The following is a 26,177-nucleotide window of genomic DNA, read 5'->3' on the forward strand; positions in this document are numbered from 1 at the left end:
ATTAAACAGTTAGGAGATGAGTCAAGGCAGCCCGTGTAATCTAACGCTAGGCTGTTCAGCACAGGCAGGAAATGACAGGCCTGGGCAGGAGCAATCCAGGAAGGCTTCCTAGGGGAGGTGACTTTGAGGTTGGCCTTGGAGAGTGGGTGACATGTTTGCTGGCTGAGAGGAGGGGTAAGTTCACTGCAGATGGAAGGGAATGCGTCAGAGGTGGGAAGAGCATGGAGTGGGTGTGATATAGAAAGTGGGCTGTGTGTGTAGGGTGGGGTAGTGGCACAGGGTCAGCTTTTCCTGGAGGGCAGGGTCATATCCACCCAGGGTCTGGCTCACAGCAGGTGCCCAACAGGTGTGGCTGAGGGGACATGTTCTGTGTGCAGGATGCAGAGTCTGATGACGTGGTCATCCTTCTCTTGGGAAACAAGACGGACCGTGAGGAGGATCGGCAAGTGTCCACTGAGGCCGGGCAGCAACTGGCCCAGGTGAGCAGCTGGGCATCAGCCCCTCCCCCAGCCTGGACTGGGCAGACCTGTCCCTGGGGGGTAGTGAATAGGTCACCCTGGCCCGGGCCACAGAGAACAATGGGCTCCTGCCCCTGCTCAATCAGAGACTAACAGCCTTCCACCCCCCCCACCCGGGCCCAAGACCCAGACACGAGACGGTAACAGACAGCAGGACATTGAACCTTACTGTTGCATTAGCAAATCCTCACAGTGTCCTGACCTACGTAAAAATTACCTTCAGAGTAAAAAGCTTTTCAAGCTTCACTTAAAATTCCCAATCAAATCTTCATTTTATCTCTGGTCTCTAATTAACATAACATTCCTTCTAATTTATTCTATCTTAAGACCCAAATTCTTCCCTGGAAAGATTGCATCAAAAGCCCCACCACCAGACAGGGGAGCATGGATACAATTTATTTTTGAGTAGAATTGAACTACGTTCCAGAAAATCTGGAGAATAATTAAGATGGAAAAAAGTCTCGCTCCCCACCCTACCTCTGACACCACCCCTCTTGACATTTCCATATCGTATTTCCTTCCCATTTCTTCTCTCATTTCTCCTAACCATGAGATCATCACTGTGGCTCCTGGTTGGTGGGAATTTTTTCCTCTTAAAAGTCGTAGCTCACTGCCTTTGACAGGAATTCCTTCTCTAGCAATTTATCCTAAGGAAAGAGTCAGAAATAATAGTTCCTAAGAGAAGAACGTAATAGATCCTGTGTATAATTGAACATGTTTGTATGAGAATGTTCTTTATGAGAACACTTGGCAACATTTGGTGGTTAATTTGTGGAGCTTCATGCAAAAAGGTAGCATTTGCCATTAAGAATCCTGTTCTGAAAAATATTTAAGGTTGTGGAGGAAATGCTTATAATATAATGTGAAGTCAGAAAAATAGCCATGTCTCTGGGGACAGGTTAGGTTGAATCATATGAGACTGCTGATATTTGACTGTTTGGCATCTATCAGAGCAGCAATTTCATACAGTTTAACCTAACAGTATAATGATATTTAGCCCACACTCCACACTCCCAATAATAAAGGGTCATATAAAAGAGAATGGAAATATTGGATTGGCCAAAAAGTTCATTCCGTTCTTTTCTAAAGAAGCTTTGGTCAACTCAACATATATTCAAACACTAACAAAAGTGGTTTATAAGTTGCACTTACATTTTCACTAAAAAAATTTATTTACTTATTTATTTATTTTTGGCTGTGCTGGGTCCTCATTGCTGAGTGGGCTTTCTCTAGCTGCGGCAAGTGGGGGCTACTGTCCAGTTGCGGTGGGCTGGCTTCCCACTGCAGTGGTTTGTCGTGTTGCAGACCATGTGCTCTAGGGAGCCTGAGCTCAGTAACTGTGGCTCCCGGACTCTAGAGCGCAACCTGTATAGTTGCGGTGCGCAGGCTTAGGTGTATGGCGTGTGGGATCTTCCCAGATCTGGGATGGAACCTGTGTCTCCTGCCTTAGTAGGCAGATTCGTTATCACTGAGCCGCCAGGGAAGCCCTGTACTTACACGTTTTTATGCTATATTTCCCAATGTTTCCCCCAATTCAATACTTATGAAATCGAAAACATAAAATATATATATATATATATATACACACAAACAACGAATGACTTTAAAGAGCTTCTCAGGTGGCACAGTGGTAAAGAATCCATGTGCAATGCAGGAGGCACAAGAGACACAGTTTCCATCTCTGGGTCAGGAAGATCCCCTGGAGTAGGAAATGGCATCCCGTTCCAGTATTCTTGCCTGGAAAATTCCATGGACAGAGGAGCCTGATGGGCTGCAGTCCATGGGGTCACAAAGAGTCAGACACGACTGAGCGGACACAGACAACAACTTAAAAATGTCCCCAAGGACATTTCTCCTAATTGGAATACGGGCTTCCCACCATTACTCTGAAGGCTGTGGGGTGTTTCTGGGTGGCGTCTTTGACACCTTGGCCAGCCAAAATGGAGAGACAGTGGGCAGAGGGGCAAGGCTGGGGACCATGGAGACGGGGAGACAGACACAGGCTGCCTCGCCCCTTGGGGTTGGCTTGGGGATGTACTGGATGGGACTCTGTCTGATGGTCGGGCCTTCGGTGGTGGGGGCTGCCACCTGGACTCTCGGGGGTTTCCTCCACGGCACCTGTACCCCCATCTCTCTGGCTGCAGGAGCTGGGGGTCTCCTTTGGAGAGTGCAGCGCTGCGCTGGGTCACAACATCCTGGAGCCTGTGGTGCACCTGGCCCGGTGAGTGCCACCCTACCCCTCCCCGCCCAGAACCTCCCGGACAGCCTTTAGCTGACTCATGCGGGAGGGGAGGCCCATCTGAGGAAGCACCTGAGAAAGCACAGGGCTCAGAAGCCTGGGGAGGGAGTGAGAGCCCTTCGAGGAGTCTCCCGACTCCAGTTCCACCAGTCCTGTCAGCGGCCCCACCTCTGGGAAGTCTCCATCCCCTCTCTGAGCCTCTGTGCCCTCCCAAGCTTCCAGTGACTTCCATTGCATTTAGAATAAAATTCAGATGCCTCCCAAAGGCCCGGATAGGCTCCCGTGCCATCTCCCTGCCCCCCACCCGACCTCCTCAGTCATGAGCTTAAGCCACTCAGAGGAACCCTCCCTGACCACACCTGCTCCCACCACTATTCTGAACCTTGTTCTCTGTGTCCCTCAAAGCCCTTCTTCTTCTTCTTCTTTTTTTTTTTCCGGCTGCAAAGAGCAACTTGAGGGATCTTAGTTCCCCGACCAGGGATCAAACCCGGGCCTTCAGAGTGAGAGCTCGGAGTCGTAACCACTGGACTGCCAGGGAAGTCCCACAAAGCCTTTCTTGGCAAACTGTCGTTTCAGAGTTTGTCCATTTTCCTGATGCTGACTGCCTTCCCCACCAGGCTGGAGCTCTAGCAGGGCCAGGTCTTTTTGGTTCATCTCCTCCCCGTTCAGTCCCTGGGTCAGAAAGATCCCCTGGAGAAGGAAATGGCAACCCACTCCAGTATTCTTGCCTGGAGAATTTCATGGGCAGAAGAATGTGGTGGACTGTAGCCCACGGGGTCGCAAGGAGTCGGACATGGCTGAGTGACTAACACTTCCTCCCTCTGGAGCCTGGCGCATGTCGGTGTTCAATTAATGAATGAAATGAGTGAGGTGGGAGGGGTCTTAGATGACACGATCTCTAGGCCCCTTCTCTGACAAAGCAACTTTCAGAGTGAGCTTGCTGAACTGCAAACCTGATCCCGTCTGATCCCTGGGACAGGAAACTGCTTGATGACTTCCTTTTGCTTTAGAATAAAAGCCCTACTTGTGGCTTCCTGGCTGGCAGAGCCCTGAATCCTCACTGCCTCCAAGGCTTCTTTCTGGCTGTTCAGTCCTTAGGCTCTGTGATTTAGGACAGTGCCAGGCACACAGGAAATACGCTGTGAATAAATGAATGAACGAAGAGGCTTTACTTCACCGATGCCCCAGCTCTCTCTTGACACTAAGCCTTTGCCCTCTGCCTAGAACTCACCCTTCCCTCTTTTCTGCAAGCGGACCCTTGTCCAGTGCTCCGTCTCGGCTCCAGCACTGCTTCCTTGCACCCTAAATCCCTCCAGGATCTGGTGTGAAGTCCCTCTGTGTGCCGCCCCATTCCTGGGTCCTGGTGGCCCCTTCCCGTCTCGGTCTCCCACACTACGCAAGGCAAGACCTGCTGGCTTCACGGTCATAATCAGAGTCCCTTGCCCCTGGCACGCAGTAGGCTGCAGAGAATGCTAGGAAAGAGACAGAAAGGTGTTTCATGCCATGTGGAACGCAGGGCAGGGGCAGAGCGGAAGTTCAGGGGGTCCAGCCCCCAGCTGCACCCTTGGGTCCCTCCCTGCTGTCTCTGGCAGGTGAGAAAGAGGACTGATGCCCGGGCATCTTCACGCAGGTCCCTCAAGATGCAAGAAGAGCGCCTGAAGGGCTCGCTGGTGGAGGTGGCCCCCGAGAAGCCTCCAAAGAGAGCTGGCTGCTGCTTCTGAGGTGCTGGCCTGTCTGGGGTGGGCTGGCCACCTCCCTGGGTTTCCTGTGCCTTGGCTCCTGTCCCACCCGCCTGGACACAGCAGTGACAGAGACGACTGGCTCAGAAGTTCTGGAAAACCCTCCTTGGGTCAGGACTCAGACCCCAGGGCAGAGGCTGCACTAACGCTGGCCTTTACACTCCCAGAGAGGGACTTTTCTGAGTAATAAGGTTGGTGGGGTGGGGATGGGGGGGCCAGTTAAAACTCTTTAAAGAAAGGAAAAGTCCAGAAAAAGGGCTTAAGGAAAATACACCACAGTATTGGCAAAACATCTCTAAGTGATAAAATTATAGGATAAAGGTGTGGCGGTGTTTTCCTTTTTACATGTATTTGTATTTACAGATCTTCTACGATGACTGGGTATTCCTTCTGTAGTCAGGAATAAGAATAAATCTTGAAGGGCGGGAGGGAAACTTTTAAAGAGCTTGCTTCGGTGCTGATTCCTAATTGAAATGGCCTGTTAATTGCAAAGTACTCTGTTTATTAAAGCAGTCCCACTCTTCCATGCCTGGCAAAGCTGGTGAACCTTTTCATTCTCAATGTGTCGGTTTGCAAACAGAGGGTTTCTTTCAAGCAGAATCTGATTCCTGGGCAAGAGCTGATGGCCCCTGGTATGTTCCATTCCCCTTATCTCCCTGAGCCCCAACCCCACTCTCTTTTCCCAAGATCTGCCTCTAAGGGCTCACATTTGGGGACCTCACCCCCTGCTCCACGCCATGGTGCCTCTGATGCCAACCTCGGCCTTAAGGATACACTTGTCAATTTCTGGATACACTCAAAGTGCAGCTGGGGTGTGGCTGGGGGAGCCTGGGAGCAGCAGGAAACTGGATTCAGATTATTCACAGGCTCCTCTTTGGAGTTTTTGTGAGAGTTCCCAGAATTACACAACATTCGCCTCCTGAAAGGTGGCTGTACGTTATAACCCGGGGCCGGGGATTTCAGTGCCCTTGGGGAGCTTGCTTTGAAAGCCTTAGATGGCCTCGGGTGTTGTGCTATCTCCTGTCATCAGTGTTTGCTGTAAATGTTGACTGTCACATCTTACCGTTAACCACAGAAATGCTTACCAGGTACTGTGGTCCAGAGTGGGCAGGTTGCTGAATCTGGTTCTTTGTAATCATTCGGATATTGGTGACTTCCTCCTCTGAATCAGAGGAAACCTCAGTTTCGTAGACAGACAAGCAAATTCAGTTCCAGAGACAGAGGTACAGAGAGAGAGACTGAAGGAGAAACAGGAGGGCAAGAGACAGTGGAAAGAGACAGCAGAAATAGAGACAGCGATGTAGAGAACAAATGTATGGATACCAAGGGGGAAGGGTGGTGGTGGGAGGAACTGAGAGATTGGTACTGACACCCATATACACTATTGATTAGGAACTCTACCTAATGCCCGGCAGTGACCTGAATAGGAAGGAAGTCCAGAAGGGAGGGGACGTAGGATTACGTGTGGCTGATTCATTGTGCGGTGAAGTAGAAACTAACACAACACTGTCAAGCAACTGTACTCCAGTAAAAATTAATTATATATATTAAAAAAAAGCCTCTGTTCTTGGTCCTTATCCCTCTGCTCAGTTCTAAAGGACTGAGCTGTCTGTCACTAGAGGCAAACAAGCAGAAGCCAGGGAACACTTGGCAAAGAGGTGAAGTGGAGAAGATTCCCGTATCAGAAGGCAGCAGAGGTTACATTAGATTCCTTTAGTGGGTCCCATCTCTAGTCAGTGCAGAACAATCCCTGTGATCAGCTGTTTCTCTTAGCAGTCTGGCTCACTGATTCTTTTTCAGCCCCTGTGTTTTCCCCCTCCCTGGGTCCTGGGAGCCCACAGCCCTCTTCCTGTTCTGAGCAGGTTTTAGGCCCTAGTGTGCTCAGAGAAAGACAGCCAGAGATAGCCAGAGACAGGAAGAGGCAGGCCGGCGTAAGTGATGCCGGGCCTTGGCTGAGAGTGGGGGGCAAGTCCTGCTGTGGCTCATGGCCCTCTCTCTGGGGTCTGGGGATATGGCAGGCACCAGCATCTCTGTTCTACGGGCCAGCGAGTTAATGAGGCAGGTCGGCAGGGTGTGATTCCTGGGGGAGTGGTAGAGCGGATAGCGCCCCTGTCCTTTGGGGAATCTGGTACAGCAGTGGCCCCTCTGCCTGCCCCTCCCATCTCAGCTCTGTTCCTGCCCCGGGCAGCTAGCTCCTTGGAGGTGGGGTGCTAGAAGGAACGGCACCCCTGCCCAGAACCTTCTCTTAGCTTTCGCAGGCTGGATCCAGCTTCAGGGCAGAGCACAGCTGTGGAGTCATCACCAGTCTGCCCTGGTGTCAAAGGGCTCCACGTTACCAAGCAGAGCCAAGGAACTTCCGAGTAGCACGGGCAGGTGAGGAGGCAGCAGGAGGAACTCAGGATAGACCTCAGAGTGAACTTCCAGGCAAGGGGTGAGTTCTCAGGGCATGTCCGTCAAGGGGGCTCTGGTCACAACTTAGCTTGAAGCTGATGAAGAAACAGAGGGTGGGACTACGTTGATGGGTCTCAGGGTTTGGAGTGAGAAGGGGAGGGCAGGGGGATAAAATGGAGTCTGGGCAGGGGTGGCAGAAAAGAGATTTTTTGGAACTGATAATGGGCAGGATCAGAACACTAGCCATCATTTACCAAGCACTTGCTACGCTAGGCACTGTTCTGAGCATGTAACTCGTATTACCTCATTTAATCCTCACATCAGCCTCACGAGATGGGGCCTGTTATTAATCCCCATTTTACAGATAAGGAAAGTTACGCAGAGAAGATCGAGTAGATTGTAGATGGATTCCCCAGTGGCTCAGTGATAAAAAAAGAATCCGTCTGCAATGCAGGAGACGAAGGTCCGATCTCTGGGTCGGGAAGATGCCCTGGAGGAGGGCATGGCAACCCACTCTAGTACCTTGCCTGGAGAATCCCCATGGACAGAGGAGCCTGGCAGGCTACAGTCCATAGGGTCGCAGAGAGTTGGACACGAATGAAGCGACAAGCTCGCTCACACACGCATCTAAGCAAGTGGTTGAGGGAGGCTTTAAACCAGGCTCTAGTGACTATAAGCTTAACCCTGAAGTTATAGACCTCTCTATAGACTACAGATCGGAGAAGGCAATGACAACCCACTCCAGTACTCTTGCCTGGAAAATCCCATGGACGGAGGAGCCTGGTAGGCTGCAGTCCATGGGGTCTCGAAGAGTCAGACACGACTGAGCAACTTCACTTTCACTTTTCACTTTCATGCATTGGAGAAGGACATGGCAACCCACTCCAGTGTTCTTGCCTGGAGAATCCCAGGGATGGGGGAGCCTGGTGGGCTGCTGTCTACCGGCAGAGTTAGAGTCGGACACGACTGAAGCAACTTAGCATAGACTACAGATAGGGCAGCAGCAAGGTCCTTTGAGCCTTTTCTTTTCCCCATCCCTTCGCCCTTTCCCTCCCCTCCTCTCCAATCATATTTCACATCATTAGCAGGCAAGTCTGGGCCGGACGGAAGACACAAAAAAGCGATGACAAAGAACTGGAGAGTGGCATTCATCTGGGCTGTTAGGGTGTTAGGGGGTCCCTCAGTGGCATTCATCCGGGCTGTTAGGGTGTTAGGGGGTCCCTCAGTGGCATTCATCCGGGCTGTTAGGGTGTTAGGGGGTCGCTCAGTTTCTCCTTCCCCTGCAGTCCTTGGAACCAGAGTCTGAGACCTGGGGTGTCGGCAGCAGAATCTACAGCGACCTCCCCACCTACTGTCTCTTCTCAGGCAAGTGGCTGCCATGGCACCCTGAAAACAAGCAAGCCTCTGCAGGAGGGACTCAGGGGACCCCTGGCTCTGAGCCAGCTGTAGAGGGGCTTTCCAACCCCCACTCCCTGTGCAGGAGACAAGGGGATGGAAACCAGAATCAGGATCCCACTGAACTGTCTTTTTTGCTGCTTGTTTGCCTAGTACCTGGTTCTGGGTAAATGCTCAGGAAATATTTATTTAGTTTCTGAGTTAAGGGGTAAGCTGCCTTTCACTAAAGCTCTGGGGTCCTGGCCTGTCTGCGACATGCAAGACGAAGGCATCAGCCCCTGAGCCAGCTCTGGGATGACTTGACCCCGTCTCTCAGCCTGTGCGCTCTCACGCTGGGATTCCCCACATCCACAGCAGAGGTGATGGGCTGGGTGCAGTGCAGCAGTTCCCCTACCCTGCCAGTAGGCAGCTCAGCATGGCCACTGAAGGCAGTGGTTCCCAAGCTGGTCTTTCAAAACTACCAAAGCCCAAACCAGTCAGATCGGGTCTTTGGAGTGTGACCCATGAATTAATATTTTTTTGGCTGCACCAAGTGACATGAGGTATCTTAAATTCCCTGACCAGAGATTTGAACCCGTGCCCCCTGAAGTGGAAGCACAGAGTCTTAACCACTGACCACCCAGGAAGTCCCAGGATTAGTGTTATTTTTTTTTTAAACTCCTCAGCTGATCCCAATGTGCAAACATGCTTGGGAACCACTTGTTGGGGCTTTATTACTTTCTCAAAGCCCTTGCATATTCATTTTTCCACATGAACTTCAAATTAAAACTTGCTCATTTCACAGGCAGCGTGAGGTTTTGTTTAAAAACATGTATAGTGCATATATATATTTATATACTAAATAAATATATATACTATGCTAAATATATAATAATATATATGCTATACTAAATATGTATACTACACTACATACATATACTACATAAGTATACTAAGTACAGTATACTTGTATGTATATGACACTAGTATATATATATAGTATACACACTACATATATGTAGTATACTTCTACATGTATGTAGTACACTAAGTATATCTATATATACTAAGTCTGCTACTGCTAAGTCGCTTCAGTCGTATCTGACTCTGTGCAACCCCATAGACAGCAGCCCACCAGGCTCCCCCGTCCTTGGGATTCTCCAGGCACTGGAGTGGGTTGCCATTTCCTTCTCCAATGCATGAAAGTGAGAAGTGAAAGTGAAGTTGCTCAGTCGTGTCCGACTCTTCGCGACCCCATGGACCGCAGCCTACCAAGCTCCTCCGTCCAGGGGATTTTCCAGGCGAGAGTATTGGAGTGGGGTGCCATTGCCTTCTCCAATACTTAGTATATATACTTAGTATATATAATACTTGCTATATATATATACTTAGTATACTACATATATGTAGTGTGTATACTATATATATATACTAGTGTCATATACATACTAGTAATATATATAGTATTACTATATATTATAATATATAGTAATATATAATATATAGTAATATACAATATTACAATTATAATATAATATATAATATTATAGTAATACCATATATATAATATATAAATATAGATATATATACTATATATATACTATAATAAACACATATACTAATATATAAATATTTATCAGATTCAATTTGTACTCCCTGCAAAATTTTAGAAATACAGCAGTTATGAAGAAAATGAAAATCACCTCCATCTCGTCCTTGAGGGACATTTACTGTTGACACCTGTTTTACTTCCTTTATTTCCTCGATTCCTTACAGATGAGGCTGAGCAGCACAAGCCACACGAGCTGCACACCAGACCGTGGCACTCCCAAGTAGCAGAGTCAGGATTTGAACCCAGGGCACTGACGGGGCACTGATAGAGCCCATCCCACCAGTTGCTGAGAGGTCTGGAGGGGCTGGGGTAGGCCCGGGGCACCCACCGTGTGCAGGGGTCTGCGAAAGGAGGGAGCTCAGCAGGGAAAGAGGAAGGCGGCCCGCGGGCTGGCTTCTGCGCTGTCCTCGTGGGCCTGGAGCAGCAGAATGCAGGCCAATGCCACGTCCAGCGCCGGGCTTACGGCCACAGCCGAGCAACCGCTCCGACTCATCTTTGCGGGGCTCTGTGGCCTCATCCTGCTGGTGGGGTTGCTGGCCAATGGGCTGATGCTGCTGGTGGTGGGCCGGGGCCCAGGTGCGCCCTGCCCGCTCCTCTCCTTGACCAACAGCCTCATGGTGAACATCACGTTGTCCGACCTGCTCTTCCTGGCCTGTGTGGTGCCGGTGCTCCTGCTGAGCTTCCTGCGGCAGGACTGGTGGCTGGGCCCCACCGTCTGCACCACCAGCCAAGCCGCCAACAGCGCCACCATGTTCTGCACCTTCTACAGCATGGTGGCCACGGCGCTCCTGCGCCACGTGGCTGTGGCCCGGCCCAACCTGGCCCTCCCGTCCGGCCCGGGTGCCCGCCGGCTGCTCTGCGGGGCCATGTGGGCCCTGGGCCTCACGGCCTCGCTGCCCACCTGGCTGTTCCAGCGAGCAGTCGTGGAGGAGGGGGCCTGGGCCTGCCTCTTGCTTCTGAACCCTGCTCAGACCTCCTGCTACTTCACGCTCCTGGGAGCCCTGGCCTTCCTGCCTTGCGTGCTGGGGCTGGGCTGCTCTTTCGGCCACATGGGCTGGCTCCTGTGGACGCAGCCCCGGGGCCCTGTGGGGGAGAGCGCCTGGGAGCATCGGGAGAACACCGGGCTCATCCTCATAGTGCTGGTGGTCTTCATGCTGATGTGGGGGCCCTGCTCCGTGCTGGGCTACGTGGCGGCTGTGGGTGACCTGCCTGCCACGCCCGTGGCTTACGTGGCCTCCAGCCTCTGCACTCTCCTGGCCTACTCCAATTGCGCTGTCAGCCCCCTCCTCTGCTTCTACCTCTCTCGCTCCTTCCGGGCCAGGCTCGGGGACCTCTTTCGCAGGCCACTGGCAGCCAGGCATCCCAGGGCTGCGGGCGGAGCTGGTGTGGTGATGGAGAGTGTCCAGCCTGGACGTGATGGGGCCTCGGGAAGCCCCTGGGGCCTGGTGGGGGTCTGAGAGGTTAGGCTGATGGGAAGGCTGAAATTCAATAGAGATGGGAAGACCCCTAGCGACATTAGATCCCATCCCCTCCATTTTACCAGTGGGGAGACGAAGATCCAGAGACGGGAGGCAGCCCAGCAAAGGTGATGCAGCAGTTAAATAGCAACTAGATCAAGGCACGCGTTTTACCTTGGGGCTCAGATGGATACCTATGGGCTCCAGGGCTTTCTAGTTGTATAACCTGAAAAGTCCCTTAACCTCTCTATGCCTCAGTTTTCTCGTCTGGAAAGTAGAATCCTGATAGTACCCTTTTCACAGGTTGTTACGAAGATAAACTTCCCAAATATACAGTGCTTAAAAGAATGCTTGGTGCTTAGTAAATGAGTATTGGTCATTACTATTATTAGTATAATCTCATTTTTGTTAATTCAGGGGCATTTGAAATGAGAGTGGGAAAGGGACTTCTAAAGGCTGAGAAGTGAGTAGCAGAATGATCTGAGGGCTGATAACCTGGGGTCCTCAATCCTGAAGGCCTGGAGATTGAATGGGCAGACTGAATAGGGGCTCGTAGTCTGGGGAGGGGGGGCCCTTCAATCTCCTCTCCCTTCTCTGCTTGCCCTCCCCCAGCTCTGCCACACACACACTTCTCAGCACAATATAGGAACCCCATGAAGTAAAGTCAAAGTGGAGCCATGAGTCTGTGAATTCCTGAACACCTTCTTCTCTGTGGTTTCTCTTCCTGATGTGGCCGGGGCAGGGACGCCTTTTGAGGCCTCTTCCTTCTCTCCAGAACCAAATGGCTTCACCTCTGCTACTCCATCCCCTCTGAGAAGTCCCAACTCCATGCCCTCCTTCAGGCCTCCTGGGGGAAAGCCTCAGGCTTTTGTGTTGGTCTGGGAACCAGGGAGATGTGTCTCTACTGAAATTCCCAAGACAGCATGTTCTGCTTGGTGACGGTGTTACAGCTAGATACACACACACACACACAAACACGCGCACACACACACACACGCACACACACCAGGGTCAAAAAGCTTAAGAAATATAGTCTCTTTGCCATAAGACTAATCAGAGCCTCAAACACCCTGACAGCCCCTGGGACTCTCTGAGAGGGGCTTAGAGCCAGCAGCTTCCCAAAACCCCTGCCAGGGAACCAGTGTTCCGTGGAACACATTGTTGGGAAAGAACTCAGGAGAGAAGCTACTGTCTATAGCACAGTGAAGATGCTCTCGGCGCCCTAGGGCAGCGGCTCTGAGCCTCAATTCCCCTGCCAGGCGGCGGTCTTCTCCTCCCAACCCTTTCCCATGGGTGCCCAAGGTAAGGGAAATCAGGCCACTGGTTATGGGAACTTCCTTCTTCTCGAGCTGTGACCCAACCCGGTTCCCACTCAAAGCGGATTGGAATGCAAGTCAGAGGGGCATCTAATTATAAGGATAGTGGTGAATCAGCTCTAATTTACTATAAAATCGTCAGAAGCAAGCACGTCCCAAACCTTGGTGTAATTAGTACCAGTGTCTTGTGATGTGCAGGTTGGGAATGGCTGCCTGGAGGGCTAATCCAAGAGCAAACTCTCCCAGAGAAGGGAGAGATCCCTTTTCCCTGTGATCCTGGGCCCTCATGGCCACAGGAGGCCATGTGTGGCCACAGGAAGCTTTATATGTGAACAGCGATGAGGAGGAAGGTAGTGTTTATTGCACACTGAGCGCAGCAGGTCCTGTGCATGTCACACGCTTCATATGTGCACATCTGCATGTTATTCTGGCCCTATGACAGTCCTGCAAGGGAGGAGACACGGCCCTGTCACACAGGTGCGGCAACTCATCCTGGACACATGATCTGTGTGTTGTCTAGGCTGGGGGTCCCTAACCCCTGGGCCACTGACTAATACTGATCCGTGGCCTGTTAGGAACAGGCCTACAGAGCTGGAGGTTAGCAATGGGTGAGCAAACAAAGCTTCATCTGTATTTACAGCCACTCCCTATCGCTCACATTACCCCTTGAGCTCGGCTTCCTGTCAGATCAGTGGTGGCATAATGAATGTAATGTGCTTGAATTATCCTGAAACCATCTCCACAACCCCGTGGAAAAACTGTCTTCCAAGAAACCGGTCCCTGGTGCCCAAAAGGTTGGGGACCACTGGTCTAGGCTGCCCCAAGAGTCCCTCTTTGGTACCCACAGATCCTGGCCCCTCCCCCTGGTTCCATCTTGATACCCTAGGGTGGTAGTATTTATTGCTTATTTCTCCAGAGCAGGGGTTAGAGGCCTGTGAAGGGTGCGACTGTGTGTGAGCAGGGTCTCCAAACCTGAGCAGGGCCTGGCACTAATGCTCACTCAACACTTGCTGAGAGATGAGTGAGCAAATGCAATGAAGTCACTCACAGAATAATCTGATCCTGTTGCTCACCTCTCTCACCTCCTTAGTGGCTCCCTGATTGCCTCAGAGTAACACTGAAGACCTTACTGTGACCCACAAGGCCCTGCACATTCCAGATTCTCCACCCCCAAGCCCATCTCCTGCACTGTCCCCTCCTTGCTGCTTTTGGCTACTCCCTGTGGCATGCAGGATCTTAGTTCCCTGACCAGAGATTGAACCTGTGCCCCCTGCAATGGAAGCGTGGAGTCTTAACCACTGGAGCACCAAGGAAACGCCTCCTCTTCCCTCCTTAATGCAGGTTCAACCCACTGGCTTCCTGCTGTCCTTCAAACACACCCCAGGGCCTTCTATGTGCTGCTCCTGCTCCTTGAAGCCCTCTTGCCTCAGAGACCACTATGCCCCTCTCTCTCCTTTGCTCAGGGTTCATCTAACTGTCATCTCCTCGGAGAGGCCCCCTCCCCGGCTACCTCATTTAAAATGTCACCTTGTCCCTCTCTATCCTCTTATTCTCCTTTGTGACACTTACCACCACTGGAAATCGTTATTTACCTATTCATTTGTGTGCTTACTGTGTTTCCCCTGTCCTGTCGCGTGTCTGCTGTAAGCTCGACATGGAGATGGGGCCCCCATGTTTCGTTCCCTGCTGCATCCGCAGTGCCTAGCACGGACCCCGGCACATAGCTGTTCAGCACGTTTTTGTTAAAAGAGGGGAAAAAAGAGAGCGAGGAGCACCTGGACGCTCACACAGCAACATCTGTGCTATTTTTCAAAGGACAAAGGAAAACAAAGAACTTTAGTAAAAGAATCCAATTTACTTCAGTTTAAGGCAAATTCCACACAGAGACTGTCTCAGAGACGGGCACAGGACCAGACAGCATAGAAACGCCACCGTCATGCATGATGGGGAGGGAAGCAGTGTCTGCAACAGATGCGGTGTGGCCTGGTCTCCACCAGGCATGGGAGATTCAGTGGGCAGAGGAGCCCCATGCAGCAGGAGGGACTGGCATGCATGACCTGTTCCCCAGGTGGGTAAAGGCTGGGCAGCTGGGGTGGGGGCCCAGGCATGAGATCATCTTTCTCACCTTTCCCACAACAGGGGCAAGGGCTCTGGCTCAGAGGCCAGGAGCCCAAGGCTGAGGGACTAGGGTGGATATGGGGTGATGGGATGGAACAGGGTGACCCTAGAGCCAAGACGGCCTCAAAGGGCAGCACTAGTGAGGAGTGGGATGGGGGAAGCTGGACACAGGATGACTGTGGACTCTCAGACTATCAGAGCTGAAGGTAAACCCAGGGCCATCTGGTCAACCCTCTTGCCTTACAGATGTGGAAACTGAGATCCAGAAGGTAGAAAGGCCTTGCCTGGGTTCCTGCAGCCAGCAGGGGCTGGAGGCAGGGTTGAACCCAGGGATCCCCTATCCCCATGGGATAGAGGGGCAGTGTCAGAGTGCTGGAGCAGGGCTGCTTTTTGCCCAAGCCTCCAGGTGGGTGGTAAAGGATTGCACCCCAAGGACCCTGGGCAGCCTCTGGGGTAAGAAGGGGCTGTCTGAGGCCAGGAGCCAACTGCGAAGGTCTCTATGGGCCCAGACCAGGAGAGGCCTGTGGATTTCTGTCTAGAACCAGCATCATACTGGGCTGGAGAGGCACCAGAAAGGACTCCGTGCCTGATAAGCTTCTGTTCCTCGCCCACCACGCGGCCTCCATCCATTACCACCGCGTCCCCTTCATGGGTCTGTAGTACTCCCACTGCATGCAAGGGTCCCAGCGAGGGGGTCACGTGTTTGGGCATTCCTCAAAGCCCAGCAGCCTCATGGGGTTCATTGGCAACAGGGACAGGATAGATACTGAGGTGGGGGTCAGGGGGCTGGTATAGGAGTAGATACCACAGGAGCAGGGGACCTGGTGGTGGGAGGCTCAGCCCAGGCTCAGGGTGATAAAGGAGCAGACGAAGATTGCCCGGGTGGGCTGAGGGGGACCCCGATGGTCCTGATTAACATCTTCCTGGCTGGTCCAGAACCAGGCGTCGGTGAAAGAAGAGAAGGAGGGGCCCAGATCCCCAACTCCATCACCTGTACCTCCAGACTTCAGGGTGTGGGGCAGTGTGGGAGGAGTCTCCAGAAGCCCCGCCCCGCCAGCCTCCCAGGCACACGTGTTCCATAGGCTGGGCAGGGTGGACCGCAGCAGGGTCTGGGCGCCCTGCCTACCTTTCTACTGGCCTAAGCCCCAGCCATCTGAGCAGACCACACGCTCAGATGTGCGTGTGCAGCGGGGAAGCTGGGGGTGTGCGGGCCGGAGACTGTGGGGGAGAGCGAGCAGTGGCCATGGGCGGGGAGCGCGGGCGGATGCCCTGTGCCTTCATGTAGGACACCAGCTGGTCGGGGATCTCGGCCAGCACGTCACGGGCCAGGCGCGCCATGCTCAGCACGTGGTTGCCCGTGCGGTCCACGTAGTCCCTGAAGGGCACGAACTGTCCAGCAGGGGGAGGCAGGGTGAGGCCAGGTCTCCCTCTGGACACCAGGCCCCACCCCCAAATCTCCAGGCCTGGGCTCCTGTCCCACTCCTGCCCAGCCTCTGCCTGGCTTGACCCAAGCCTTCCTCAGCATAGTGATTCTCTAAAGGGTGGCATCATAGTCATTGTTCTTTCATTCACTCAAAAAATAACTTATTGAACACTGTTCATGCCAGGACACACAACTGAACAAGATTCCTTAATCTCTGATTAAGTATCTGCACCAAGCAGAGGCACTTAGCAGAACTTAGCAGACACTCAGGAAATGCTGAAGGGAATCCCTGGTTTCTGGGAAATGGACCCTGCAGGTCTCCTCCCACCTCTGCAGCAGAGTCCCTTCTGTCTCTTTGGGTTCCCTTTCTGGCCCAACACCTACAGTTCCACTCCTATGGCTTCCTCCCAGGAGATGTCTGCCTCCCCCATGCCCCACTACCCCCGACTCCCGTGCCTCAGGCTCACTTCTGCCTCCAGGCCTTTGCACGCACCTCCCAGACTGCCCTTCTTCAGTTGCTAGCCCCCCAGCTTTGGTCTCCACATCTGGAATGATCCCTCCCCCATTTTAATTTTTTTAATGGGGGTGGAGGCAGTATGGAGACCGTCAGGGGTTTTTATTTTATTCTGAATCTCCTAAGCACCAGGCACTCAGTCTGCAGCAGAGTCACAGAGGGGTGTGTGCTTACTAAGGTGCATTCTGAGGCTTGACTAGACAGGGATTCCCTGAGGACAAAGACCTGTCTGCTGTTACATTTGCCATTCTCTGCGGAGAGGCTGGCACTGATTCAGTGAACCAGGCAACACTCATTCTTGAAAAGGGCTGCAGCAGCCCTTTAGACACCGCCTCCACCTTCACAGGGTTTGCCATCTCACTTCGGAAGGCAGCCTGGCAGAAAGCAACAGAAGGTGTGAGAAACTAGGCCTCTGTGTTCTACAGGAGACGCTGCAGGCTCAGGGAGGGCAGGGTGTGAGCGTTCCAGTTGGGGTAACACCAGGCTAGGGGTGAGTCTCAGACATGGTGGGGGGGTGTCCAGCCCCACAACTGACTCCTATCTCCTTCTATGATGGCCAAGTCATTTTAGGACTACCAATGCCTCCCTCCAGGGCCCCTTTCCAGAGAAGCCCCCAGAAGGGGGAGTGAGGTCACCCTGGCTAGGGGGGCTCTTCCGTTTTCTGTGGGGAAAGCCAAGGTCTGGGCTTCACCTGGACAATGTCCCGCTCGGCCAGCTTTCCCCGGGAGGAGATCCGCACATCATCGCCATCTAGCTCCACCATGGCTGTTGGGGGGAGGGGGTAAGACAAGGGGTGGGGGAGCTAACCGGAGGGCACCTGAGCCCGGCAGGACAGAGGCCGCCGGCCCAGGCCCCCGCGTCAGAGATGAGAAAGCTGAAGCCAGGAGACAGGAGGAGCCCAGTCCCGGGCAGCCCTCCCCGCCCCCACCCCACGCAGGCTCCCAGGGTGGAGGCTAGAGGAGTGACTTGGGGCCTCCTCCCCACAGCCTTGGGGTGTGGGCGTGGGGTACGCACCTTGACACACCCCTCCCTGTGCAAACAAACGCACTCTCACACCCTGCCTGCTCACCCAGACAGTCTCACACAGACCGGGGTGTGAGTCCTTGCTCTTTTGGGAGGGGTCACTCCCAAGGGCCTGAAGCCTCTGGGGAAACATGTCGGGGGGCGGTGGGGACTCACCGTCGAACTCTGCCTGGCCCACGCCGATGATGATGATGGACATGGGGAGTTTGGCAGCCTGGGAGGCAACGTGGGAGATGACACGGGAGGTGGAGGTGGGTGGGAGGGGTGGGGGCCCAGCCAAGGGGCCAGTTAAAAGGAAGGGGAGATTGTGGGTAGGGAAGGGAAGGGGTGGGCCACAGAAGAAAGGAAGGCGGTCAGGGAAGAATTGGAGAAGTGGAGGATGGAGACACACAGAGAAACACAGAAGAAGAAGGAGGCGGGAAAGAGGGCATAGACCAAAGGGAACGGAGGTGGGGACACCAGAGAGGAAGTAGGAATCGAGAAGGAGGGAGGCAGAGGGGAGGCGGGTCACAGGTCTGCTTCTGCAAGACACCCCGTCCTCTCCTCTGTCTCTGGACCTCCATCATGTGGGACAGCTTTTACGTGGGCCTGGAGGGAGGGCCAGCTATGGCCAGAGCCCCTGTGCAGGGAGACCACCCCGTCTCCACCTCTTGGGACCTCCCATCTCTTCTACCTGGCCAAGCCGGGCTGGGGTCTGGGGCAGCAGCCCCAAAGGTGGGTTAACGAGAGAGCCATAGGAGTCTGGAGGGAGTGGACCACCCAGTGTGATGAAGAGGTAGGTACAGAGTTTGCCAGTCGGATCCTTCATCAGCCGGACCCCCTCTGCCCCCCAAACCCTGCTGTTGGCCCTCCAGGCTCTACAGCGAGAAACCAGGAGTGGTCCCGAAGAGGGCAGGGAGAAGAGAGGCCATGCCCCACAGGTCTCCCCAAAGGAGGCACTTCCCCACCCCCTGTCCCCACGCCCCGCTCACGTTGACGATCGCCTCCTTGGTCTGCGCCATGTCCGAGATGACCCCATCTGTGATGATGAGCAGCACCGAGTACTGGGAGCCGTCCTGCACTGCGGCCGCGTTCCTGGGGCAGGGCAGGGGGTAGCGGTCTGTCTGCTGGGACGCTGGGCACGCCGTCCCCCCACACAAGGACCCTGAACACTGGTGTGACAGCTCTTTGGTGGAAAGGGGATCTTTTTAGGGTCAGGGCACCCCCAAAAGTAAATCAGTGGGAAGAGACACGCCCTCCCGCCTTCCTGAAAGGATGGGGAGGGAAGGAAGCCCCTTGCGAGCTGCGGGGAGGGCTGTCCAGTGACCCCGTGCTCACCTGGCCACATGGGTGACCACGGGGGCGAAGTTGGTGGGGCCGTAGAGCTGCACCGTGCGCAGACTGTGGTGGTAGGCCTCTAGGATGCCATCGATGCCGCAGCACGAGGGGTTCTCCTGGTTGCCATTCTGGGAGCACAGCGGGTGGGGAGCTGAGCCCAGGAAGGAAGGAGGGGTGGGAAGGAGGGCAGAGGGGTGGTCTGGCGGGGAGGCTGGGCCAGGATGGAGGAGGCCTGCAGGCCTGGGCCCTCCTAGACTCTTCTCTGGTGGGGGCTCGGGGGTGGGGGCTGGGGAGAGAGCCCCAGGGCCCACCATGACGGGCCCCACAAGCTCCAGGTGAGCAGTGTCCAGACGGGCTCCTTGTCCTACTCCCTGTGTCTGCTGAGACACATCCTCCCATCCTAGAATTACCTGCAGTTGTTCAGACCCCAACGCACACCCTTTTTATCCTCATTTCTGAGGTCTTAGGGAATAGTTCAGCCATGACTCCACTCCACCTCCACCAGGGTCTTGTTGGGAAAAGGAGGGCAGAGCCCACTGTGGGTGGCTTCACAGGGGAGATGATTGTGACCGAAGTGGGGAGTGGGGTTCTGATCTGAGCTCTGATACAAGTCCCGCTCCAAGCCCCAGCAGGCAGCCTGCCCCCACAAAGCCCGCAGCTCAAGTCCCCAGGTGGGCAGGATGGGCAAGGCCTCCCTACCCCAGGCCACAGCCCTTTCTCCCGGGGGTCTCCTACCAGTGGGAACTCGTGGGACACCCTGCCGTCCGGGGGCAGCTTGGCCCCGAAGCCGAGGGCGGGGAACATCTTGTCGCTGTCGTAGTGCTGGATGATCTCCCCGACAGCGGTCAGCGCCAGCGCGTAGGCGTTCAGCTGGTAGGGGCTCATGTAGTGCAGCGACGTGGACTGCGAGGGGTTCCCTGCGAAGTGGGTACAAGGGGGGACACTGGATGGCCCGGACATGCCACGTCACCGGGCTCGGAATGCAGAAGGGGTGTCCAACGGCACCCCTTTCCTTCCCTTACTGAGCATTCAACCCTTGAGCAAACCATGGCTGCGAAACCCTCCGAATGGAGCCTGAGTCCCTCCTCTGTGAATCTAGCCTCTTGCTCGTAGGACTGCAGCAGCCTGATCTCCAGGTCTCTGCCCTGTGTCCACACTCAGCACACCCACCAGGCTGAGTCTACATCAAAACTCACCTAATCACACCTCTTCTCTGCTCAAAATGCCCCGATGTTTCCATTTCACCCAGAGCTGAATCTAAAGTCCTTACGAGGGCCCACACAGCCCCACTGGAACCGGCCTCCAGTGACACCTCTCCGCATCTCCTACCATCCCGTTACTCCCTCGGTTCCAGCGTCTAGCCATCCCCGCCTCAGGGCCTTGGCAAAGACTGTTCCCTCCGCTCTGGGACATCCTTCCACAGATGTGCGCATGCCTTCCTCCCTCCCTTTTCAGGTCTGCTGTGGTCTTCCCTGGAGCCTGTTGAAAGCTACAGTCCCCACCCCTCTTCCTGGCTTGTTCTCCATAGCCCTTGTTACCACTGATATGGTCCATATATTAGTTACTTGTTTATTAACGAGAGTAGTACAGCACAGGCTGCCAAGTATTAATCCTTTTTCTACTTCCTGCTGTGTGATCTTGGATACGAATGCGTAACCACTCAGCCTCAGTCTCCCCAGCAGTAGAATGGGGGTAATAATAGTCCCCAGGCTTCCCTGGTGGCTCAGATGGTAAAGAACCTGCCTGGAATGCAGGAGACCTGGGTTCAATCCCTAGGTTGAGAAGATCCCCTGGAGAAGGGAATGGCAACCTACTTGCAGTATTCTTGCCTGGAGAATCCCATGGACAGAGGAGCCTGGTGGGCTACGGTCCATGGGATCGCAGAGTCAGAGACAGCTGATCAACTAACACTATACTATACTAATAATAGTCCCCGCCTCACTGGACTACTGTGAGGATTAAACAGATGTTACTGTAACTCTCCTCGTTGTTATGAATACTAAGCACCGTACCCCCTGGCGGCCCCCCCAGTTTTGACGTCTCAGCACTCTGCCGTGGTAGGGCCTTGCAGAGAGAGGTTTCTGACAAGCCTGCAGACTACCAGACCTGAGGAATTTCTGATTGAGCGGGGCTTAATGCAGGTGCAGAGTCCAAGGAAGGCTGTCATGGCTCTAACAGTTAGGCACTGATTGCTCCCAACCGCTCAGTCACCCTGGAGAAGGTCAGGGAAGGAAGGAAGCTGGGGCAGCCAAGCAGAGGCGAGGCCTGGAGCCCCCGGGTGCCCCACCTCCCAGTCCTGCCTCTGCCTCCCCTCCAGCCTGCAGGCTGGCCTGCACATCATGCTCCCGCTCGTGCTCGGTCGCTCAGTCGTATCTGACACTTTGCGACCCCAGGGACTGTAGCCCGCCAGGCTCCTCTGTCCGTGGGATTCTCCAGGCAAGAATACTTGGAGTGGGTTGCCATGCCCTCCTCCAGGGAATCGTCTCAACCCAAGAATCAAACCCGCGTCTCTTACATCTCCTGCATTGGCAAGCAGGTTCTTTGTCGCCAGTGCCACCTGGGAAGCCCTGGACTGCACAGGGGCTGTGCAGTCCGATCCTGCGAGGAAACACCCCTGCTCCAGGGCTCCCCACAGCGTGGCTTTCCTATTCCCCCAGGGAGGCTGTGTGTCCTCAAGAGCAAGGCTCAGGGTATGTAGGCCCAGAGCCCGGCTTTGTGAGTGACCACGATCCAATCAGCGAATGCCTTTGCCACCTTGGCTGTATCTTTGGTTCTCCAGGCCCAAGTTCCTCCTCTTTGGGAGGATGAGGCCAGAGAGTATGGAAGACCTGGCGTCCAGCTAGGGACAACTACCACAGTCCTGAAAAGCCCTCCCTTTTCCAGGCCCCCAGCCCCCACCCAGCTCCTTGGCCCATGCCCGCTACTCACCATTGGAGGCTGTGAAATCAATGGCCACCGTGAAGTTGATCTGGGTCCTAGAAGAAGGAGGACAACAGGGGAGTTAGCTGGCCAAAGGCAGGGCTGTGGGGAGGGCGAAGCGTACTGGACCGGAGTGAGAACCCCGGCTTCCGCCCCAGCCCTGCTGCATGCCATGTATGTAGTCTGGGTGAAGCATTTGTCTCCTTCAGGTCTGGAAAACTGGAAGCGTAGCATCAGCCCCGCCTTCCCCCAGAGGACGGCTGTGAGCATCAAAAGAGTGAGGCAGTGGGACAGCTCTCCAAAGATGTTTACGTTCTGCTGGGCACATGTCTACGATTACTTATTTCCTCTCCAAACCCTGCCCCTGGGCCCACCGGAGGCCAGTGAAGTAGGGTTTCCCTGTATTCCTGGCTCAAATTTGGAGTCAGATTCAGGGTTAAACCTGATTTAGCCTTACTGTTTAACCTGGCAAAAAAAAAAAGACAAACAGGCATTGTGCATCTCCTGAGGGAAGAACAAAACACCACCCATGAAGCTGTCTTGCCAAAAAAATGGAACTGGAATCCAACTGAGCTTCCAGAACTATCTACCAGCGGTTTACAGGAAACACAGGGGACAGAGGAATATGTTAAGCGACACTGGGGGGGGATGCAGGGGGAGCCTGTGGGAAATTCTGTAGGAGCATTACTGGAAGATCCCCCCTGCGCCGGCAGCATCAGGATCACGTGGGAATCTGTGAGGAGTCTCAGGCCCCCAGTGGACCTACGGAACCAGAATCCCTTGGTGGGGTGCAGGAATTTGTTTTAACAAGCCCTTCAGGCACTTGGGGAAACCACTAGATGAAAAGATAACGAGGAATTCCCTGGTGGTCCAGTGGTTAGAACTGGACGCCTTCTCTGCTGAGGGCATCCCGGTTTAATCCCTGGTCAGGGAACGAAGATCCCACAAGGAGCGGCGTGACCAAAAAACAAAAGATAATTATGAGACAAATCAACCAATCGCAATATATGGACCTTGCCTTGATTTTACATTCAAATAAGCCAATTCAAAAACATTATAAGACAACTGGAGAAATTTGAATACTGACTAGACAGTTGGCATTAAGGAACTACTTGGTTTTTAGGTGTGATTTTGGTATTGCTGTTGTATTTTACAAAGAGAGAGTCCTTTTCTATTTTAGAGACACATCCTGAAGTAATTAGGGGATGAGACATGATGTCTGGATTTGCTTCAAAATAATTGGGTGGAAGGGTGAGTGTGTGGAACAAGACTGTCTGTGAGCTGGTAACTGTCGAATCTGGGTGGCGGGTACTTGGGGGCTTATCATACCGTCTCTCCACTTTTGCCTGTTTGGAATTTTTCCATAATAAAAAAAAATTAGGTTTTGAGGATTCATATTCAGGGTTAAAACTTTCTGAGGGTTTGGCTGTTCTAGGTTCCGTGCCAGATGCTGACAAAACAAAGCTGACAAGACACGAATCCCTGATAAAGTCTAGTCTTGTGATTCTCACACACAGTGAGTGTAGAGTCACCAGGGGAGCTTGTTTACAAAGACTGTCCCAGGGCCTCCCTCCCAGGGAGGGAGTTGGTCTGAGATGGGGCCCCAGAATCAGCAAACATCCCCTGCCTTCAAGCAGCGATTCTGAGGAGGGGGCTCTAGGATCACACCCGGGAAAACTCTGTTCTGAGTTGTGACCATGGATGATATACGGTGAGGTTCACCTTGGGCTTCCTGGGTGGCGCTAGTGGTAAAGAACCTGCCTGCCAATGCAGGAGACATAAGAGACCCGGGTTCGATCGCTGGGTCAGGAAGACCCTCTGAGAAGGGCATGGCAGCCCACTCCAGTATTCTTGCTTGGAGAACCCCATGGACAGAGGAGCCTGGCGGACTACAGTCCATGGGGTCACAAAGAGTCCACATGACTAAAGTGATTTAGCACGCACGCAGGGCTCACCTCACCTGCACCGAGCAGACAGTCCCTATCAGAAACCACAGCTCTCGCTCCACTTGATCACAGCTGAGCTGCTGCTCAGTGAACCTTCCATCTTCGGGAAGGGGGAAGGACATGGTGAGCAGGAGACCCCACCCAGGGTATGCTGGCCAGAGAGAGTCCTCCCCACACGCCTTCCCCCTTGTCTGCTGCCCTCGGCCAGAGCATTCAGTAGACGCCAAGCTCTGAGGGAGAAGGAGCCACAAGGTGGCAAGAGGTGGTTCTGGCCTGCGGGACTGCAGCTGAGGGACCCTGTCAGCCTGGCTCTTCCAAATAGAGCGTGAGAGAAGGGACTGCCCTGGTGGTCCAGGCGTTAAGACTGCACCTTCCAATGCAGGGGGTGAGAGTTCAAAGCCTGGTTGGGAAGCTAAGATCCCATATGCCTCGTGGCCAAAAAAACAAAACATAAAATAGAAGCATTGTTGTAACTCTTGAGAATCCCTTGAACTGCAAGGAGATCAAACCAGTCAATCCTAAAGGAAATTAGTCCTGAATATTCATTGGAAGGACTGATGCTGATGCTGAAACTCCCAATATTTTGGCCATCTGATGCGAAGAACCAACTCATTGGAAAAGACCCTGATGCTGGGAAAGACTGAAGGCAGAAGGAGAAGGGGACAACAGAGGATGAAGTGGTTGGATGGCATCACCGACTCAATGGACATGAGTTTGAGTAAGCTCCGGGAGTTGACGATGGACAGGGAAGCCTGGCGTGCTGCAGTCCATGGGGTCGCAAAGACTCAGACATGACTGAGCGACTGAACTGAACTGAATGTTGTAACAAATTCAATAAAGACTTTACAAAATGGTCCACATTAAAAAAAAAAAGGTGAGGGAGAGGCGGGCTTTTTCACTCCTTAAGTAGTCTTTCCTGCTCTGGTTCTGAAATGGCTCAGGAAAGGAAAGGACTGAAAAGCAGGTACTTCTGTTGAAAAGTGACTCCCTGCAGACTCACCTCTCCTGCCTAAGGGCAAGGACAGGCTGCTCAGCAACCAGTTCCATCTCCGACTCCGACAAGGGGACAGAGGCACCCAGGGCCTTCCTCCTGGTCCAGGTGGGTGAGGGAGGAGAGAATCCCTAGACAAACGCCTCTATCAGCTGCCTGCCTGGACACGCACACTGGCCTCTCGCTCCCTAGAGCTGACGGCTCCCTCACCCAGGCTCTCCAGAGTGTGAAGAGAGGAGAGGAGGAGGGCCAGGGCTTGCCTCTGTGAGCGCCCTCTCAGCAAGATGACGAGACCTCACAGCACCCAGCCCTTGGACTCATCCATCTCTCTCACACCCCACCTCATAGCTATGAGGCAGATTCAATGGCGGTGGTGGTGGCGGTTGAGTCGCTCGGTCGTGTCTGACTCTTTGCGACCCCATGGACTGTAGTCCGCCAGGCTCCTCTGTCCATGGTGTTCTCCAGGCAAGAATACTGGAGCAGATTGCCATTTCCTTCTCCAGGGGATCTTCCAAACCCAGGAATCGAACCCATGTCTCCTGCACTGCAGGCAGATTCTTTACCAACTGAGCTACAAGGGAAGCTTGGTGGATTCATTACTATGGAAGAAACGCAGCCTGTGACGGTGAGATGAACCCTGCTGCTGACTAAGCGGCGTGGCCTTGGACATCTTCTGTAAAATGGAGATAATCATCTTCCCTGGTCCCCTGTGTCCCGTAAATTGGGGGCAGTCTGCCCACGGACAGAGGAGCCTGGCGGGATATAGCCCATAGGGTCACACAGAGTCGGGCACAACTGAAGCGACTTAGTGTGCACGCATGCAAATGGGAAGGATAAACAGGATGAGGGCTGCTTGAAAATTACCATGGGATGTCAGGGGTGGTTTTTCAATAGGATAGAGCACAGAGCAGTTCTGATGGGGGAAGGAGCAAGGGCAGGGGCTGGAGTTGACGTTGGGGAGGGACGGGTAGGCCTCTGGGGGACTGTGGTAAGGGCGTGTGCTCAGCGGGGACAAGGAGAGCTGCAAGCCTGCGGGCTGCAGGCTCGAGGCAGCAGGGAGGCACGTCATGGGAGAGTAAGTGTGGCTTCCCAGGGCCTGACTCCTCCCTCTGCCCTGAGAACCAGGTGGCCGAGCGCTGGCTTGGCTGGGATGAACCTTTGGCAATGGCCCCGCCTGTCTCCTTTCCAGACAGGTGTAGTCACTCACCTGCCTGCACCTGTGGGCTCTCAGCTACCCACACCCCTGCCCTGGCACCTGTCCTGGCAGGGAGCGTGCTGGG

The 26,177-nt window shown here is 53.8% G+C and overlaps 3 protein-coding genes across 6 annotated transcripts in view; 2 read left to right on the top strand and 1 right to left on the bottom strand.

The window, feature by feature from the left end:
• The window catches only part of RAB44 (RAB44, member RAS oncogene family), a 40,566-nt gene extending 35,547 nt beyond the window's left edge, over positions 1-5,019 (top strand). Inside the window, exons 12-14 of the mRNA XM_061398032.1 lie at positions 378-479; positions 2,663-2,739; positions 4,388-5,019. Of these exons, the coding sequence (XP_061254016.1) occupies positions 378-479; positions 2,663-2,739; positions 4,388-4,478 (270 nt within the window). The 3' untranslated portion in view covers positions 4,479-5,019. The remainder of the gene's footprint in view (positions 1-377; positions 480-2,662; positions 2,740-4,387) is intronic.
• Positions 5,020-10,192: 5,173 nt separating this feature from the next.
• Positions 10,193-11,618, top strand: LOC133236181 (galanin receptor type 3-like). The gene has a single exon (XM_061398037.1). It carries the CDS (start codon positions 10,302-10,304, stop codon positions 11,328-11,330), a length of 1,029 nt encoding a protein of 342 aa, XP_061254021.1. The 5' UTR covers positions 10,193-10,301; the 3' UTR covers positions 11,331-11,618.
• Positions 11,619-14,481: 2,863 nt separating this feature from the next.
• CPNE5 (copine 5) overlaps positions 14,482-26,177 on the bottom strand; it is a 103,540-nt gene continuing 91,844 nt past the window's right edge. For 2 of the 4 annotated variants that reach the window (XM_061398034.1, XM_061398036.1), the window contains 7 exons: positions 21,970-22,016; positions 19,777-19,958; positions 19,042-19,169; positions 18,696-18,798; positions 17,881-17,938; positions 17,393-17,466; positions 14,482-16,153 (listed from right to left, as the gene is read on the bottom strand). In XM_061398034.1, the coding sequence (XP_061254018.1) occupies positions 15,935-16,153; positions 17,393-17,466; positions 17,881-17,938; positions 18,696-18,798; positions 19,042-19,169; positions 19,777-19,958; positions 21,970-22,016 (811 nt within the window). In that variant the 3' untranslated portion in view covers positions 14,482-15,934. The other 2 variants (XM_061398033.1, XM_061398035.1) reach the window with 1 other exon arrangement.

This window comes from Bos javanicus, chromosome 23, assembly GCF_032452875.1.
Source record: "Bos javanicus breed banteng chromosome 23, ARS-OSU_banteng_1.0, whole genome shotgun sequence".
Lineage (NCBI taxonomy): Eukaryota > Metazoa > Chordata > Mammalia > Artiodactyla > Bovidae > Bos > Bos javanicus.

What these genes read in the sequence shown, in the direction of transcription:
- LOC133236181 (XM_061398037.1), top strand. Translation starts at nt 10,302, where the DNA reads ATGCAGGCCAATGCCACGTCCAGCGCCGGGCTTACGGCCACAGCCGAG.